The sequence below is a fragment of the Vigna angularis genome, chromosome 4 (assembly GCF_016808095.1).
Source record: "Vigna angularis cultivar LongXiaoDou No.4 chromosome 4, ASM1680809v1, whole genome shotgun sequence".
Classification (NCBI taxonomy): domain Eukaryota; kingdom Viridiplantae; phylum Streptophyta; class Magnoliopsida; order Fabales; family Fabaceae; genus Vigna; species Vigna angularis.
Window position 1 is genome coordinate 29820662 of NC_068973.1, and position 18341 is coordinate 29839002.

General features: G+C 35.3%; 1 protein-coding gene across 3 annotated transcripts; it reads right to left on the bottom strand.

Annotated features, from left to right (window-relative positions):
• Positions 1–70: 70 nt before the first annotated feature.
• On the bottom strand, positions 71–15631 carry LOC108331398 (histone-lysine N-methyltransferase ASHH2). 3 transcript variants are annotated; one of them, XM_017566041.2, is made up of 19 exons: positions 15326–15631; positions 15051–15142; positions 12190–14961; positions 11798–12020; positions 11334–11500; positions 11131–11210; positions 10307–10438; positions 10100–10216; positions 9215–9307; positions 8024–8101; positions 7703–7759; positions 6190–6961; positions 6058–6113; positions 5644–5723; positions 5436–5518; positions 5239–5318; positions 4286–4365; positions 1459–1504; positions 71–1309 (listed from the first exon to the last, which is right to left on the bottom strand). In XM_017566041.2, the coding sequence occupies exons 3-19, from the start codon at positions 14906–14908 to the stop codon at positions 206–208; spliced, it is 5967 nt and encodes a 1988-aa protein (XP_017421530.1). In that variant the 5' UTR covers positions 14909–14961; positions 15051–15142; positions 15326–15631; the 3' UTR covers positions 71–205. The 3 variants fall into 3 exon arrangements, with proteins under 3 accessions (XP_017421530.1, XP_017421531.1, XP_017421529.1); XM_017566042.2 differs by having other exon boundaries at positions 12190–13977; positions 14077–15142; XM_017566040.2 differs by having other exon boundaries at positions 12190–15142.
• Positions 15632–18341: the final 2710 nt, after the last annotated feature.

Genomic DNA, 18341 nt, shown 5'->3' on the forward strand with positions numbered 1-18341 from the left:
AGGTTTGAGCAGGATCAGTATTGGGAACAGGAGTTCCCCATGTAGGGTAAAAAGTGAAGGAGAGGAATGCTGAAATTGAATGATATTTTCATTGAATAATAGATTCAGGAACGAATGAATTGACAGTACATTAATGTATAAGGAAGAAAAAAGAAAACAAAAATAATTTCTTTTTTTCCTGTGAACAATATTGCTGCTGTGCATGCTAATAAATATTATTGCCACCTTTCTCCTCTCTACAGATTGCATCCTCCGCATCACAAGTATCTTCCGACTCTTTTGGTACATCTACATCTATACTGCACATATCACCATTAGAGTTGTTCTCATTACATTTCCATGCATTCCTCCGGAACCATGGTCGATGTATTTTTGAATTATTCCATTTCTGCTGTCTATAGTACTTCGTTACCAAATCATGGGAGTCACCCTTCATTCGTTTGGCTTCGTTGTCCTCAAACAGAAGGTTTGACTCTTCAGGGTTAGCACTAGTTGTGCTGGGAATCATATCATCTGCGCAACAAGTGACCATACTACTGTTATCACCCTCCTTGACTTCAGCAGAGTGATCTCTTGTCATAGCTTCAGCAGGCTGATCGATTATCATAGCACTATAATTATTAGAAGGTTGAGAGTCTTTATTGTCTCGAGGATATGGGGGTAGTGGAGGAAATGGAACGAAAGGTATGCCAGGTGCAGTGACCCAGCGCTCTGGAAATTCAGTATGAGGTGTTCCATATTGCTGGGCAACAGACCATGGCATTCCATAAGCCACAGGCAAGCGAGAATTAAATTTCCTTTTTGAATGACCAACTACTAAATCAGAGGGACATCCAGAACGGCTTGCATTTTGCAATACAAGATTGCCAGAGTTTAGGGAAGAAGCATTTAGTGGACCTATTGGACACGAAAACCCTGGTGGAACATCCTCATGAATGTTCTGGCTTTCACCAACGGAGCTCATAACGGCATCAGAAAGTGAGTTTGACTTCGCTGGTTGATCCCATCGGCTCTTGCGCTTCCGTTTTTTAGGTCCTTTGATTTCAACCCCATCTACAGAGTGGGCAGGACAGCTTTCCTGGGTATCAGCATCTACTGGAGTTGTCACGTGCATAGACTGCTGACTACAATCCATTGCTTCTGCAGCCCTTAAATCCTGTTCATGTCTATGAGAGTGTGATGCTGAAAATCTGTTACCATTGAAAGTTCTATGAGATTCCATTCTATTATCATCCCTGTCCAAATAGCCATGTTTTCTGTTGGGTCTGGGAAACCATCTGTCTCGGAAGCTTCGAGCAATTTGATGGACCTACACGTGCAAACAAAGCAACAAAAATATTCAAAGATTCTATTATTTGTCCCCAAAACAGATATATACAAATAGTTGAAAAAATCATCTAAAACATTTCTTGGCACTTGTGTGCGCTTCAGAAATGAACAAGTTAGCATAACAGATACCTGTTTGTCATCATGCTCTGTCAGAGAAAGCATTGACTCCCTAAAGCTGAACGTAAAAACAAATTATTAGTGCAAATTTTTTGAAGAAAAAAATACATCTTTTCTAGTCAAAATAAAAGTGCAAATGATTTGAAGATTCGCAGCAATAAAATAATTGATTCCACATTAGGGTTCAAAACAAAAACTACAGAAGGGCAGAAAATTTCGTGTTGTTTACATCAATAGGCAAGTGACAATGTTATGAACTGGTTTAAATAGCAAAACATCTAGGCACATGAGACGTGAGTACCAAGTATTACAAAAGCTTAAGTTCTAATGGGAAGAATATTTGGATAAGAGGACTTAAGTGGGAAGAAGAAGAATAGAAGGGTTCATTCAGATAAGTTGTCATTTGTAAATGGAGCATTGGCTCTTTATGGAGGGAAAACCCTTATAGGAGAAACTTCTATCCTAGTCTTTGTTCTTTTCATCCTATTTGATGAAATATCTCTTCTTTATCAATCCATCTCATGGTTCCTCACAATTTGGTTCAACCTTCCGGATATTTAAGGGACAATCAGAGTTAGAGATGGAGGAAGCACACATTTGGGTTCAGAAGATAAGAGCTGTTAATATGTGTGAGAGCAGACCCAATTGGGCGGATTGCTAGGACTGAGAAATTTGAAGTTCAAGAAATCCATTCACATCCAATACATTGTAATTGGCATTTATAAGTGTGAAGGGTGTGGCAATGAGTTGGTTGTACACCTACAGTAAAAAGATCTTAAATTCAGATTGAGAATAATTTTCTACAACTTTGATCAAAATATTTAGAGGTAGCTTTGGTAGCCACGCCTTTGAAGAATTGACTACCTCGAAGTAAGAACAGAAAATTGAGACAGAAACCCATCCAAGGGATAATCATGCCACAGGGCAAGACTGGCAGCTCCAATCTAGCAAAGAGTGACAAGACCTCCAGTAACTGTGTTGAGACCTGTTCTCGGGCAAGAAACGTGAGTGGCAGGATAAGCCTATTGGATTGTGCCACTGAAAAGTTCAGTAAGGTGCAGTAGATGAAGGCAACAGAGACAATATATGAACAACCTAATACAGAGATGAAGTCAAAACTTGACTCGGGGTATGTAGATTCTAGTAAAGAGTGACAAGACCTCCAGTAACTGGTGTTGAGACCTGTTCTCGGGCAAGAAACGTGAGTGGCAGGATAAGCCTATTGGATTGTGCCACTGAAAAGTTCAGTAAGGTGCAGTAGATGAAGGCAACAGAGACAATATGAACAACCCAATACTGAGACGAAGTCAAAACTTGACTTGGGGTATGTAGATTGCATGACATTGGGAAAGAGGTGGAGCAACCAAATAAAGGATTTAGGTTTTGAAAATCATTGTCAGGGTAATAAAGAAACAAGAAAAAGGGAAAAATAAATATAAGGTGTTGTTGGAGACGCAATGGACAGGCCAAGGAGCAAAGAGACAGGAACCACTGTCAATATGAGAGCTTCAATGATGTCAGAGCTATGGAATTTTGGCCAAGTCAGATATCACAAATAGCTGCCGTCAAAGCCCAGGTTACATATTGTCTACACATCTCTCCACCACCACTGGAGCCACAGGATGCCAGCTTCCGTGTGGTTATCACATCGCTACCAGTGAGCAACCATTCCATAATGAACATTCTTCCAATTGGGCTTCATCAAAGATAACGCAGCTAGCCCAAAATCATAAAGGGGGCAGAATTGACACCATATTGACGGAAGATATATTGTGCATGCTTAACTAGAAGTGCAAAGTTGATTCTACTCAAAAATTCATTGGGATATTAGCTACAAAAATCAAAATTTCCTTCCAATTACGAGACAAGGCAGTACTTAATATGCAAAGTTGATGAAAGAGGAATTATGATCACGGACCAAAAAGTTCATTTTCAGGGCCGCAAAGCCACAAAGCAATACAAGCGAAATTGGTCAACATGCTTATTAGATATGAATTGAGGAAGAAGAAAAGAAGGGTACACTAAGAAAAGTTGTCATTAGAAAATTGAGCATCAGATCTTTCTTAAGGGGCAATCCTTGGAGGAGAAATTTCTCTTCTCCTACAGTTCATTCATCCTATTTGATGAAAGGATCACTGACAAAAAGATCACTGGAGGATGGCACCACTCTAGTACCATGTTGAGAAATGAGAAACCAAGAAAGAATATAATAAATTAAGTATCTCGGCTACAAACAAGAGTATTCTTATTTATAATAAAGCAGTGATACAATAATAAGACACCACCCATATCTAATAATGAGAAATATTTCATAAGTTACTTTGCTATGAAATCATGTCACATCTCTCTATTTAAAGCAATCAAATCATATTTCTAACAATATTCAGTAAAAATTATTTTCTTTCTTCTGATTGTTAGTTTCTATTACATTCTCTAATATCTCAAGTACACCAAGAATATCAATACTTATCAATTACTACTAAAAACGTCATGTCATACTAGTAAAATGTAAAAAAAAAAAAAAAAAAAGTTGTAAGAGATTTTACATCTCCTAATTATTTAAGGTAAGTAAAAACCAAAGGGTCGATTGATTCAATTCCCTCCCAAAAAATATGGAATAGGAAAAGGGTAATGACTTGAAGAAAACATATTTCATGCTTAAAACAACTTTGACATAAAAATGTTATTTTGTATCTTATGTCAATCAAATTCATACTTGCCAAACAAAAATAGGTGATGAAGAAACATAAATGAAAACTGATACTTCAGTGCTACAATAAAACAAAAGTAATCAAGCCCCATGAAATTTCGGGGAGGTTATATTTTAAAATTTTCTAACCTCTCCATCCCATGACACGGAGGACCACCATTAATCTGTTCAGGTGTCAAAATCTTGCTTGCTGCTAGGTACTCTAAGACCTGCAAAAAATAGAGGTGATCGAGCAATATATTATCTTAATACTAATACTTAGAGAATGAAGAAAGATGAACTGCATAGAATGGTCAAATTTATTAAATACTATAGAATGGTCAAATTTATGCACCTAAGCAACAATTACCAGATTAAACATTCCAGATAATGAAGAGGAATAAAATATATTATGAGCTTTATGAGTTCACAACATTTCCATTCGAGAATTGCATAATAGATTTTTACGTTTTAGGTAAATAGAAGAAATAGCATCAGAACAATCATATAAAATGGAGAATTCAACACAAAAATGAAGTCCCTGAGCAAGAAGTTTCAAGAGGAATTCAATTTTTAGGAGGGTTTAAAATACCACAATTCAAAATAACTTTAAGAGTATTTAATAAAAAAAAATTAAAAGATCGAAATTTTTCACGGGATTTTTTTAAAGCAAAATGAAAAAATTTCAAATAACTCCTAAAAAAGTAATTCCTTCATTCTTCCAGAGTCTCACTGTCAACTCTCACCCAGAAATTTTATGTGCACTCTGACTTCACAGCACCACTCTCCTTCCACACTTCTTTTACATTCCTTCTAAATTTATTTGAAGCAATTAAATTCCTATGCATTTTAAACCCGTCTTTAGTATAAAAGAAATCCTTAAGAAATTTTGAAATACTATATCCAAACACTATATATATATATATATATATATATATATAGTATAATATATATATATATATAATATAATATAATATATATATATATATTATATTATATATATTATATTATATTATATATATATATTATATTATATATATATATATATATAACCTCTTAGTAGGAAGGAATATAACAAAAACCTAAAATATGAGTCTAAGCACCTTCAGAAGCTTTCGCAGTATTGGAATTTTTTTGAAGTCCTGCCTGTACTGCTTCATAATGTTATGTAACATCTGTAAACCTGAGAAGCAACAATATAGTTAGTTACAAGGAAAACCAATAAAATTTCCAATGAGTTTTACACATTTAAGATATGTACAGAGAAAACTGCGTCACATAGCAAGCAAATATATATTACCATTTTTGTTAATTATATCATTCAGCACTGCTCTAGATTTTGTTTTCAGAAGGGCGTCAAGTATCATGGAAAGATCTCGATTACTGCAACCAAAGTTTAAAATCTCCTTTACAATGTATTGACAGGTCCATGAAGCATGAGAAAATCTAATATAACTGAATACAATGTGTTCTCTAATGAAGAAACAGTAAGGCAGAGAAGAGACGACCTTTGAATTGCTTCACCGTTGCTTCTATCACCAGATGCCACAGTAAGAAACAAAAGCTTCAAGTACCCTTTGGTAGCATCCTGTTACAAGAAAACGGGTGAGGGCAGTCAAACGGTGAAAACTAAACATAAAACTGCCAGGGTAGCAAGCCCCACAATATACCTTCAACTTTAAGCCATTCAGAAGTAATAAAATTGAAAAAAAAAAAAGAACACAAATAAACTATTTCCCGTAATTTTGTAAAACGAATATATTTAAGGTCTACAGCAGTAGAGATTGATATCTCTTGCTTTGGTGCATAACCTGTATTAACTGAAAAAACAAGCTGGAGCATACATTCATGCCCTAGCTTCCAAATAAATGTACGTACCTATTTTAAATATTATGTTCACTTGGCAACTATAAAGTACTTACCTTTCTTTTGCTTATTCCCCCATCTCCATCCAGCAACTCATTAAGTTTCTCTTGAACTGCAGGAAACAAAGAGGTTTATCCATTAAAAATTATTTAAATGACCATGTTGCTAAACAAATGAGGATGACTAACCTGCTTCAAACCGTCCATTGGAAGAACCTTCAAACTTTTTATGTTTGACAGATGACAACTGCAATCGATTGGCTGTCACCTCGGCTTTAAGGCCATTTGGAGGACTAGTATGGACCTTTCCCTTTTTAACAGAACCATTTAACTTGGGATTCTTCTTGCCTTCAATTATTTCAGACTTGGATTCCCTATTACTACCAGTCGAATTAGATAACATTTTGCTAGCAGCTGTAAGGGGAGAAGTAGTCTCTAATCTTTGAGTGGAAGAAGTTTTGTCTGCAAACTCTGATTCCTTTTCCTTTTCATATCCTTGTACGGCAGGCATGGGTTTGCTTGTTACATCCTCCATTTGTTGAGAAATTTCTTCAACTCGAATGGCAGATGGTAACTTGCCCTTTGAATCATCCATTTCTGCTGAGCTGTGCAACAGAGAAACAGCAGAGGCAGGGTTCATGAAACTTTCTTTTTCTGGAGAACCATCTGAATCTATAGCGCTTGTCGACTTTTCCAATACATCCCTGCCTTTTAACATAATTCTAGCAGATTCTGTATCATCATTATTAAAATACTTGGGTGCCTCTTCAATTTCACCATCTCTCGTAAGCATAACAGGTTCTGGAAATTCTTCTTCTGAATCACTTTGAACTATCAGTTCAGCATTAAGTGGATCACCACCACCTATATAACCTCGACAACTAGGTGAACCACAATAACATTTTTTTGCTGCAGCACCAAAAACCCTTACATAGTTGTAGTCAAATGTCAATTCTTCATCCTGGGAAAGGTATTGGTAAAAAAGTTCAGCTTAGCAGACAGTACTAAACATTAAAGCTTTCTAGTCTCATAATCCAAAAGTCATAAGGTATGAAAATAGGACCTCCAAGTCCTCAAACTAACCACAAATCTTCTACCTTATTCGCCCCAAAAATAGAAAACATCAATTCAGTATATACAGAGAAAATTCGAATTGATATATTTTATTAACCTCGTGAATGTTTGCTGATCTTGTATAAGTAACAATGTTCACAAATAATTCTGGGTAGGCAACAAGCATGAAATAATAAATACAAGTAAAAAGACAATAATAAATGGGTAGGACGGGTCCCTTACAAGCAAGAAATTAAATGACTATGAAAGTTTTGTTACAGAGGAATAACTTAACTCAATTGGAAGAAAAAGAAGCCATAACCATTAATCAGCCAACCTTTTGTTCAATTAAGCATATTATTTCTGGCTCAAATGACCAAATATTTTATATTTCATCTTATGGAAAGGCAGCATAACCAACCATTTTCATACTTAAAATACAAAAGTTTCGCAAGGAGATTCACATTTTCCCATGTTCGATAATCATAATACACAAAGAAACAAGAAAAGAAATTGAAGTTAATTGATTAAACTTCCAAGGTCACATAATCTGAAACATAGAAGCAACAATGTTCCACAACACAAAACTGCAAAATTTAGTGGAATTCACAACACACATGAAAATAGTGAGTGGAGGCAGAATGCACACCTGCTTAATATCCCTCAGTGCAAACAGTCCAATACAGATCTCCCCATTCACCATCCACTGTTAAAAAAAGGATCAAACACAAGATCAAGTAATTGAAAACAATGGCGGAATTATGAAATCCATACTCAAGGAATTAATATGCCAAACTCCATTAAATAATATGTTCAGGAAAGCTAACATCCACGTTTCCCGGTAAAAGATAAGCAAAATGCAAAAAATAAAGTAGTCAAGAAAACGGTTCCAGTAACTATAGGAAACGGTTCTCGAATAGTACTATCATTGCCTTTATTAAATAAACCTAAAAAAGGTAATAATAGTCACCTTCTCTGTCCGACAATTAGGATCACAACTATGATTAATGAAACGCCCCAAGTTTCCTTTAGCACTTGCATCTATTACCTGAAAATAAAGAATTGTGAATGACAAAGTAGTCTACAATAACTAACAGCTGAAAAACTAATAATAAGGAGACAATAACAAATCATGCTAAAAGAGCTATATGACACCATCCCCGAGACCCAACTAATGCTCGGACTAGTTACAATATGAAGCAAATAGCAAAAACTGAAAAACTTGAAACATGTTAACAATCCAGATATGATATGCTTTGCGGTATTGAGATATCAGGCAGTTACAATATGCGGTCAAAATAAATACACAATCCAGATTAATCAGTAGTAAAGGTGTGAATACCTCAAACAGCTATCCTTTAATTTCAAAGTTTCCATTCACACAAGCTATGTTATTACAGATGGGTCAAAGATATTTGCTTGGAAAAAAAAAAGGTTCTCGTTAAGAACAGCTAGTTAGCAGGATTATTTACATAACTAAATAGGAGAATGGAAGGGTAAGAGGAATCATTCTACATGGTTACTTGTTAGCGTTTGAGAATTCAGCAAGTGCTGTATAAAAGAGGCTTTAGGAGAGGTCTTTCACCCTTTTATGCTCCATTTTCAGTCAAGAAATATAATCATAATTTTAACTTCTCTATTTCAATTGTGGGCGGAATCCCAATCAAGTTGTTGGCAAAAGTAAAACAGAATATTCATTTCACTTACCACAAACAGTAAATTATTTCAACCAAGATACATTTCACAATCAATTATAGGATGGTAGAGCAAGTTTCCCTTCAAAGGTGTGGTTTTCACAATGATATGGCTTCTGAATTTCTTAATTCTCTTCGGGGATATTTCTAAGGGGAAGGTAATATGGATGATGTGCTCTTCTAAAGTCCCATAGCACCTAGAAGATCAGGACATGCAAAAGAATTTTATTCCAACAAAATAGCTTTCTTCCCTTGTTAATTTTTCTTAGAAGGGAAGAGAAGGTAATTTCCAAAGCACGTGAATAGGAATGTATTATAGGAGAAGTTAAATGACATCTACTAACTATCTATTCATGTAAACAATTGTTTGTGTAACATGCTATCATGAACAAATCCATTGCACTTCCAACCCAACCACAGTTAAATTTTACTTTGCTAAAACACAAATATGTAGGTTAAATTCATACCTCACTGCCATTCAAGGTCATAAAATAGAAATGTCGATGACCCTTCAAAGCATATTCCCTTTGCCGTGCCTCATACGTTTGCATATCAAGCACCTGTTTTGACCATATATTAGATATTTAAGTTCCTAACAGTGAATGATGTGCACAAGTTGTGCATCACCTTTGCATATACAACATAAAACACATAAATGCCCCAATAAAGAATAGCAGTGCAAATTCCAACACTACAAGATATAACATAATCCATTAATTACAGAATTCATTCAATCTTCTTACTCCTCCATTAACAAGAAAAGTAAGTTGATTGGCAGACATAAGCTATTCTTCATCCCCAATATAACCATAGACTATAAGGCTCAGTGGTCCTAAGTTGGACCAAATCAATCCCAATAGAAAAAAACAATTTTCTTTACCCTCAAAACGTGATGGCTTTTTCCACATGTGCTATCACGTATCAATACAATATTCACTGCTTACTAATCAAGCCAAACCGTTAATATTTTTCAATGGCTCTTCCCTGTTATTTAAAGAGTAATTCAAATAGTAAAAGAAAAAAAAAAAGCAAGACAAGCTATCTCCATTTTAAGGATGAGCATGGTGGTAATTAAACTAAAACTCGGCAAAAAGAAATGAGTAGGGGGAATGAAACAATAAGAGAAGAGTTCGGTTAGACCAATTTAACGTAACTGCAACTATAACTTCGTAGAGGGTAATACTAAATCTTCCTTCCCCAAAAACTTCAGTTTAAATAAGGAACCAAAGCATAAATATGATCATAAAAATTAATAATCATCCTCAACAATCAATAGAACATGTATCATAACAAATAATAAGTAAAACTACTAAATTAGTATAGGGATAATAAAAGGGAACTGTACATTTTACCTCTCCAACGTATTCAATAAGAAACTGGCCTTTAGCAACATTGCCAAGTGCCTTCAGTCCATAACCCTTTTTCCCACATTTAAACCACCTCAGGCTAGCATACTTGCGTTTTTGGAACTGAAATCAAACATTTATCTGACAGTCATGCAATTTGTCAAAATGACCAAATATTGGTATATATTTCACAAAAAGAACAAGTTTATAGACCTGCTGGTTAGAACAACGGTCCCCACACGGACATGTTCCTTGCGCACATTCAATATTAAGCATCCGATTTAGGCATTCATCCCCACAGCCGAACTTTCCTTCTTGAGGTGCCTTGCAATGACAGACCATTATCTGATACATATTCAGAGGAGTAATGAATTCAGGAATATAAAACAGATGCGCAATTTACAAATACCAAAGAGCTTAATTGAAACCCAAGTGCTATCCGTCATGATTAAATAATAAACCACAATCAAAATGTAAAATAAAACTGACAGTAACTGCTGTAATAGCAAAAGAAAGACATTTTAGAAATTAGAAGCAAAGCACAAATTTACAATATAGTAATAATAGTACTAATAGTAAAAATATAAAGAAAATTATATCAAGAGAAAATCTTAATCAATAATATAGCAATACAATACTTTTCCTTCAGATAGTAATTTAATAACTCAAATCTATTGGCTTGTAAGGTAGTGTTTTTTAAAATATTACATACATACATATATATATATATATATATATATATATATATATATATATATATATATATATGTATGTATATGTATATGTATGTATATGTATATGTATGTATATGTATATGTATGTATATGTATGTACTCAATAAGGAAAGATCATATGCAGATGTAATGCAAATCAAAGCTCTCAATCCCTCTGCAAGTCATATAAAAGAAATCAACATGACCAGTTTCACTAATCCAACATTAGCACTTGTGTATTCTAAAACAAACACAGGTAAACTTGATCAAATTATGTAATATGATATTCATTTGTAATAATTAAAAACTAGAATAATTCAGGACCTCATCAATAGTCTGAGTTTTATGGCTACGATGCAGGAATTCATTGGTGAATATATGGGTAAAAGTTGACCCCTGGAAAACTGCAATGCATAGAGCAAACTAAACATCAGACAATTAGACAAAAATGATATTCCTAAAACAGTATATTGTCAAGCTTAGATTTCATTTAAAAAATAAAAAAACTCATGACAAATGAAGCATACCAAATGGAGGCCGATATTCTAATTCCTTAAAATTTTTGGAGCCTTCATATGCATCTTCGTCACCCGAGGCATCTGATAATCCCAACTCTGCATTAATCTCTGCATTTGACTTTTCTTGAGGAACAGCACAGTCAGCAAAAGCTTTATCACTGCTGTCCTTACATGTCCTTCAAAAGAAGATCACCCAAGAAAATATATAAGTTATTTGAACTGGGAAAAGTATGTTTAGGGCATAAGACAACTGGAACAATTAACTACAACTATAAATCATGACTAATTAATGAAAACTATGCAAAAACCCAAATAATCACTGGTGCACATGGTCAATTAATTAAAAGTGAAGAGAATTGTGAAAAAATCTATTACAAACAAATGCGTGATTATATCATATCCTACCTCTTCAGCTTCTGAGTAGGTATTATAGAAAAATAACAATAAAGTAACATGAATGAAACAAGTCATACCAGGTACGGTTAGTTTCATCAATTAGGTCTGCAAGCACAGCTGGAATTCGCCTCCATTTGTAACAATCATCACATCGCACCCACGCATTACGGGGAGACGGAAGTTGCCCACCCAGTCCAACACCAGACAGCGTGTCCAAACTAGATACGTTGACTGATACTTTGTTGTCCTCGGCATTAATTTTTCTGACAGCATCCAGTTTATGATTTCCAATATTTGCTTCTGAGAGATAAAAATTAAACATATCCTTCTCAAATCATATAACTATCAAAAAATAATAAAATAAAAATTTAGATAATCATGAAGGACCCAACGTCAGTCTCAGATTAACCCAAAATGCAAAAATAAAATGCCACACATGATGCTGTCAATTTGGGACATAAAAAACTACCTGCATGTGCGCGATCTTCCATTTCACATGTAATTTTAAGAGAGGCACCTTTTCTCTTGACTTCAGACTTAACAATTGGCTTTTTCTGTTTCTCCTTTCGTGTACATGTAGTCTTTTTCCTGTCAGCCGAGTCAGAAGCTTTAAATTTGGTCCTGCTAACTTTACTGGGTCTAAGACTTTTAGGTAGTTTACGACCCAAAGGCCTTGCAGAAGACGGCATATTCTCAGAAACCTGAGATTCTGAAAATCCATTGTCAACTGATGGTTTGCAACTTGTATTAATGTCCATGTCATTTTTAACTTTCAAAGCCTCAGCAGTGCGTCCAAGTTCAGTCTCTCCAGAAAGGGACAAAGATTCAGGGCATAATTCTTTACTGCTCGTAGATTTGCTTATCTGAGTGAGAGTAGACAAATCCAAAGAGCTAATTGCACCCGTACCATTTTTCTTACCCCTGCGGTTCTTTGACTGCTTCCGTCTACGGTTCCTAGGTGGACCTTGAGATTCATCTTCAGTGATACAAATACCTGAACTGATAAGTTTGTCTTTCTTCTTCCCTCTTCTACTTACAGTGGCATCCACTATAGAATTTAACACTTTAGAAGAACCTAAAACAGCATCATGTAAATCTTCATGTCTCTCTCCAACATGGACTTCGGGAATTGAATTGATCACTTCAGAATCAGGTGAAGTTCCAGGATCCATACCCTTGTTGTTGATAGGTTCAATCAGTGCCTCAACCACCTTCTCTGGAGGAGCTGCAAGACAATGTTCCTCTACATCTCCATCTGCCTTCTCGGTTATTTCAGTATGTCCTTCTATGGGGCTATTAGCCACTTGTCCATTTCGAACAAGATCATCCTTATCCACGTTATTGTTGAAAGATTCTGTATTGCCCAATGTCACCACTTTCAACATTTTATCTTCGAGATTGCTGGCTATTTTCTGAGAAGCTGAACCAGACTCCAAGTAGGAAGCAGAAGCCAAGCCATCAACAGACTCAGGAGTCAAGACATTTGAGCAACTTAAATCGGGTTCTTTACCAAATTTGATCTTTAGACGAACACGGGTGGTTGAAACAGGACACTTCTGTTCTGAACTCAATGAGCCAGTACTTGCATTATTCTTAACTGTTTTCCCACTTTGACGCTTGCTTCTTGCCTTCCCAAATTCTTGACATACAGCTTCACCAACTGCGTGCTCATTATAGTGCTCAAAAAAATGTTCAATATTCCCAATCAATCCCCAGATAGAAGAACGAGCTGGTTTGGAGAAACAAGTTCTTTTCTTTCTAGCAGCCTCTGAATATAACTTCATGTAATCCCCATTTGGACATGTCACCTTGGTTTTGTTCTTGCCTCTTCTTGAAGCCTTTTTGGTCTGTGTCTTGCGGCCTACTTTACTTCTTCGACTATTCCTTTGAGAAAGTAATGAAATGCTTTCAGTGATACAATCAACATTAAGTGCTTCTTTTCCATCATTAACCATCTGCCCTGGATCGTCCACAGCATTATTGGTAGCAGGAGTAGAAACATCATCACCCTTAAAATGGAGATCAGAAACATCCTTTGAAGAGCAGTTGGCAATTGAAGCAACCGAGGGCAGGCCTGATTCTGGAGAAAACGGCTCCCTAAAGGTAGAGTTGCTAGTTTCTTCTGAGGAACAGTCCTTCAATTTACAGAAAGCATCTTCTATTTGTAGTACATCTTTCTTCATTTCACAACCTGGATCCAACAAGGCAGGCTCACAAGGAGAATCTACAGATGAGCTCTCAACAGTCCCATGGCAACCTGGAGAGGATGATATTTTTACACATGAATTAATGACAATGATTTCTTCATCAACAAAAGATTTAACCTTTTCTTCACAAGTACTATTATGGACCTCACCATCTTTCGGATCACTTGTGCTCTCTACTTCGGTATCTGCACATAGTGCGCCAGATGGCACTTCCATATCCGCAGTAGGAGATACCTGCCAGCATCCATCAGCTTCTGTCCCAATTAGATTATCACATTTTTCCACAACATTGAACAAGGAATCTGCATTTCTCATAATTTCCTGCTGCTCATTTTGCTGGTTGCAATCAACTAACAAGTCAGCCACAGATTCTAATTCCAAAGACATTTCAGAGTCCCTGAAATCAAGTACATGATTGAAAACATCACCAAGAAGACCTGTGTCATCGATTTTGCCTCCCACAACGAGGGACTCATCTCCTGCTGCAGGTGACACGTGGCTCTTATCATCTTTCTGCCCATCCTGCTGAGCACAAAGCCTCGGGGAATCATCAGTAGTCAGGGGCCGCGACCGCAGATCAAAGATTTCCTCACCCTGAAAATTCCCCTCAGGGCCACTGCTTGCACAGGGAACTTCAATGCCCCCATAAGAAACCCCCAAACAATTCAGACAATCATCTTCAGCGGGTTTCTCCAGTGACAACAAATCAGCATTTTCACATTCACTTGCCAAACCCAGAGCATCACAAGACCCCTCATCTAGACACCTTGCAGAACCCACAAGGTCCTCTCCCACATAACCATCGGTCACAGTGGAGAGGTCAGCATTAGAGTCCACAACATTGCAGGCCACTTCCAAACAAGACTCCTGCACAGAAACAACCTGCTCCGCAACCTCTGAGTACAAATGCTGCTCAATAACAGACCCTCCAGAGGGATCATTAACGGTAGCAGATCTCCCACACGACCCCATCTCAATCATTCAAGAATCATAAATGACACCGCACCACCACTAACCCGTCACTCTCTGATTAACTTCAAAAATCCGATAAACCAACAAAGGTAAAAGAAACGCAACAATGCACCAACCAATACCTCACAACACACCCCCAAAGAAACGGTACCTCGAATTAAAGCAGAGTAGCGAACACTGCCTCCACGGGAAAACCACAGCCCGGAAAGAAAACCCTAGAAAGCGGCATTATCCTGAGACGCTCTGCACGGAAAGAGAGGGGAAATTTTGATAAAGAAAACCCTACTTACAGAAAATGCAGACGCTGACACGCGTTCCTAGGTGCAGATACGTTAACCGAATAATAATATATATAGCAAAAATTGGAAACAAAAAATAAAAAACAGAAGAAGAAAATTGAGATACGAAGTAGATTAGAGATTATACCTGCTCTCAGGATGTGCGAGAATTGAGATTGAGGATAAGGAGGTTAGGCTTAAGCGTTTTCAACAATGGTTTCTTCAGAAAAATAAATATTAAAAAAGAAAATATTCTTTTCTCTCTGAGTCGAAGAGAGAGAAAGAGTTTCGTCTGCGTCGCGCGCAGAGGAGAGAGAGAAAGAAAAAGATGGTTGGTGAAGTTGTCAACGAAAACAAAAATAAAAACAAAAACCAAACCGTTTGAGAAAAAAAGCACAAAACAAAACCAAAGCGCGAGAGAGGAAGAGAGAGAGTGTTTCCTTCTTTCTTTGGCGACCCAAGCCAGATTTTTATTTTTCTTTTTCTTTTTATTTATTTTTATAGATTTATAAATGATAAATAACAAATGATAAATAATCTGGTAGGACCTGAATTCAATGTGGATTAGACCGTTTTGCCCCCACGCGCCTCTCATCATTCCTCTTTTTTTTTTCTTTCTTTTCGTGTTCCTACTGGGACACGTCCTAAAACCTTCCCACCCTTACCTTTTTCACATCAAAATTTTCGATGTGTCTAAATAGGTAATTAAAGAAACAAATTATTAAATTTATTTAACTAGAAAAAGAAAAAATAAACAAGAATCCTTCTGATCGAGATTTGGAATACTTTCAATGCGAACACGCTAAGGACCAAAGAAATTGTCTTTGAGTGTGTTGATATTTGCGACGGTTTGTTTGTAGTTTGTGCATATCTTCTTGTTGATAACATTTTGATAATTTTCTAAAGGCTATTGGCTACTACTAATAATAATTACTTTCTTCGCTTCAAAATAAAATAATTAATTCTCCACTAAAATTAAATATGCACTCAGTAAATTGAAGCTAAAATAACATCAATTTTTGCATTATTTGGAATGGAAACATTTTTATAATTACTTTTAATTGAATAACAATGTAATAAATTATTACTTATCAGTTTAGGTTTTTGACAAATAAATCCTCTTCGCTTTGAGAATAATTTTAATGGCTAAACAGTTTTTCCTTTAAAAATTAATGCATGTAAGAAAAAAAATGGTATTCTGCATACACATATACAGAAAAACGTATCCCAAATAATTATAACTGACGTGACAATTTTTCATTTGACGCATATGCTCCAGTAGGTTAATTAAAATCATAAATACTACGCAATTTCTTAAAAGCATTCATAAAAACATTTTGTGTCTTTGTATATTTTGGAAAAAAATTATTAATATATTAATAACATATTAATAATATTTTAATAAGTGTTGTTAAAATGGATTAGAATATGTGAGTTAATCAAGTTAATCACAGGTTTTAGTCGGATTGAATTGAAAAAATATTAAAATTTTGATACGAATTAATTTTGAACTTAGCCTACTAAGAACCTTATTCACCATGGTTGAATTCGTGATGAGCTAGGTTAACTCATCAACCCGTCTAATTTTGCTTTTAAATTATATTTAGAGTTTAAGATGATTTTGAATTGTATTATATTTTTTTAATTTTGAATTATCTCTTAAGATTAACATCATTTTGGATTGCAATTTATTCATATTTGAATTAGAATTTTTTTTAATTATTTTAGAATTGAAAAATATTATAATTAGATGAGTCATTGAGTCAACTCGTTTAACCCATCAACCCGTGATGAGTCAGACTGGGTTTAAATTTTTTTGACTCGCTAATAGCTGAGTCGGATTAAGTTGGCTCACAAAATAACAAATCTGTGGTGGGTCAGCTTGGATTGGATCCATAAAATATAATTAAAGATAAAATACAAATATAAAATAGGATTAAATATATTTTTTATTTTTAATTTATGGACTAAAATTGTATTTCATCTCAATCTTAATATATATATATATATATATATATATTAATTATAGTATTTCTAAACATCCTTTCTTCCTTCAATTTTAGATGCACTTTGTCCAACATTAAGTATAGTCTAAGATGTATTAGGCAAAGATGTATCTAACATTCGGGTAGAGTGGTACCTACAAAGACACTTTAACATATAAGTTGAATGTGTGTAGGACAATAATAAATGATATAATGAATGTGTAATAATTACTTTGTGAACAATGTTACATGGGCTTTTATCTTGTTGGGACTAGGTCACTTAGGCAATTACCTTTCTTAAGTTATTTAGTGTTTTGTTAATATATATTATGTCTTAATCTCCCTGTCAGTCTTGCTTTTAATCCTCATTTATTCTTTTAACTAGGGTTAAGGTGTGTTGTTGTTGTTGTTGAGATGTTTATATCGATATAACTTTGTATTGGGTTGTCAAGTCGTTATAGTTTAAATGTCTCTACCGACATGATGTTGTTTTAAGTTGATGAGATCATCTTGGTCATATATCACATTAGTCCCTCAAACTCAACATTTTATAAATATGAGAATCTTATTTTGCAAAGAAAATTTGTATTTTTTGCCTACCTTTACCCATATAGGTATAGTATCCCTCAGTTTTGAGAAACGTAAAAATAACGAGACTTGATTATTAGGTCTAACAGATGTTAGAAAGAGTCGTTACTCAGGAAGGACAACAATTTAGCATTATACCTGTTGGATCTGGTAAGATATGATATAACAGTTGATGATGAAGCGGGATCAGGTGAAGGGTTGTCCATAGTGGCTATAAATATGGTTTCCTTTAAACATTTATGGATATTCGCATTATTGAGAGGCGATATATTGTGGTGGAAAGTGTTGCATTGTTTTGCTTATTCAGGTGTGTCTTTGTCCATTACCTTTGGTATGTTTTCGAGTAATGTTGATAAGGCACATAGGCATGAGAAGATGGTGAGGTCTTTGGTGAGTGCGTCAAGGTATAGTGGTGTTATCGATGTAAAAAGTCGAGATGATTTCACCATAAAATGGGTATGATTGGGTAGATCCTCAAGTAAGAGAGCATTTTTCCAAATACCAATGGTCATTTACTATATGATAAATGGGCATGTTGGGGACGATATCATCTCAGTCCATATGGTTTATGTTATTGATAATGTATGTCAC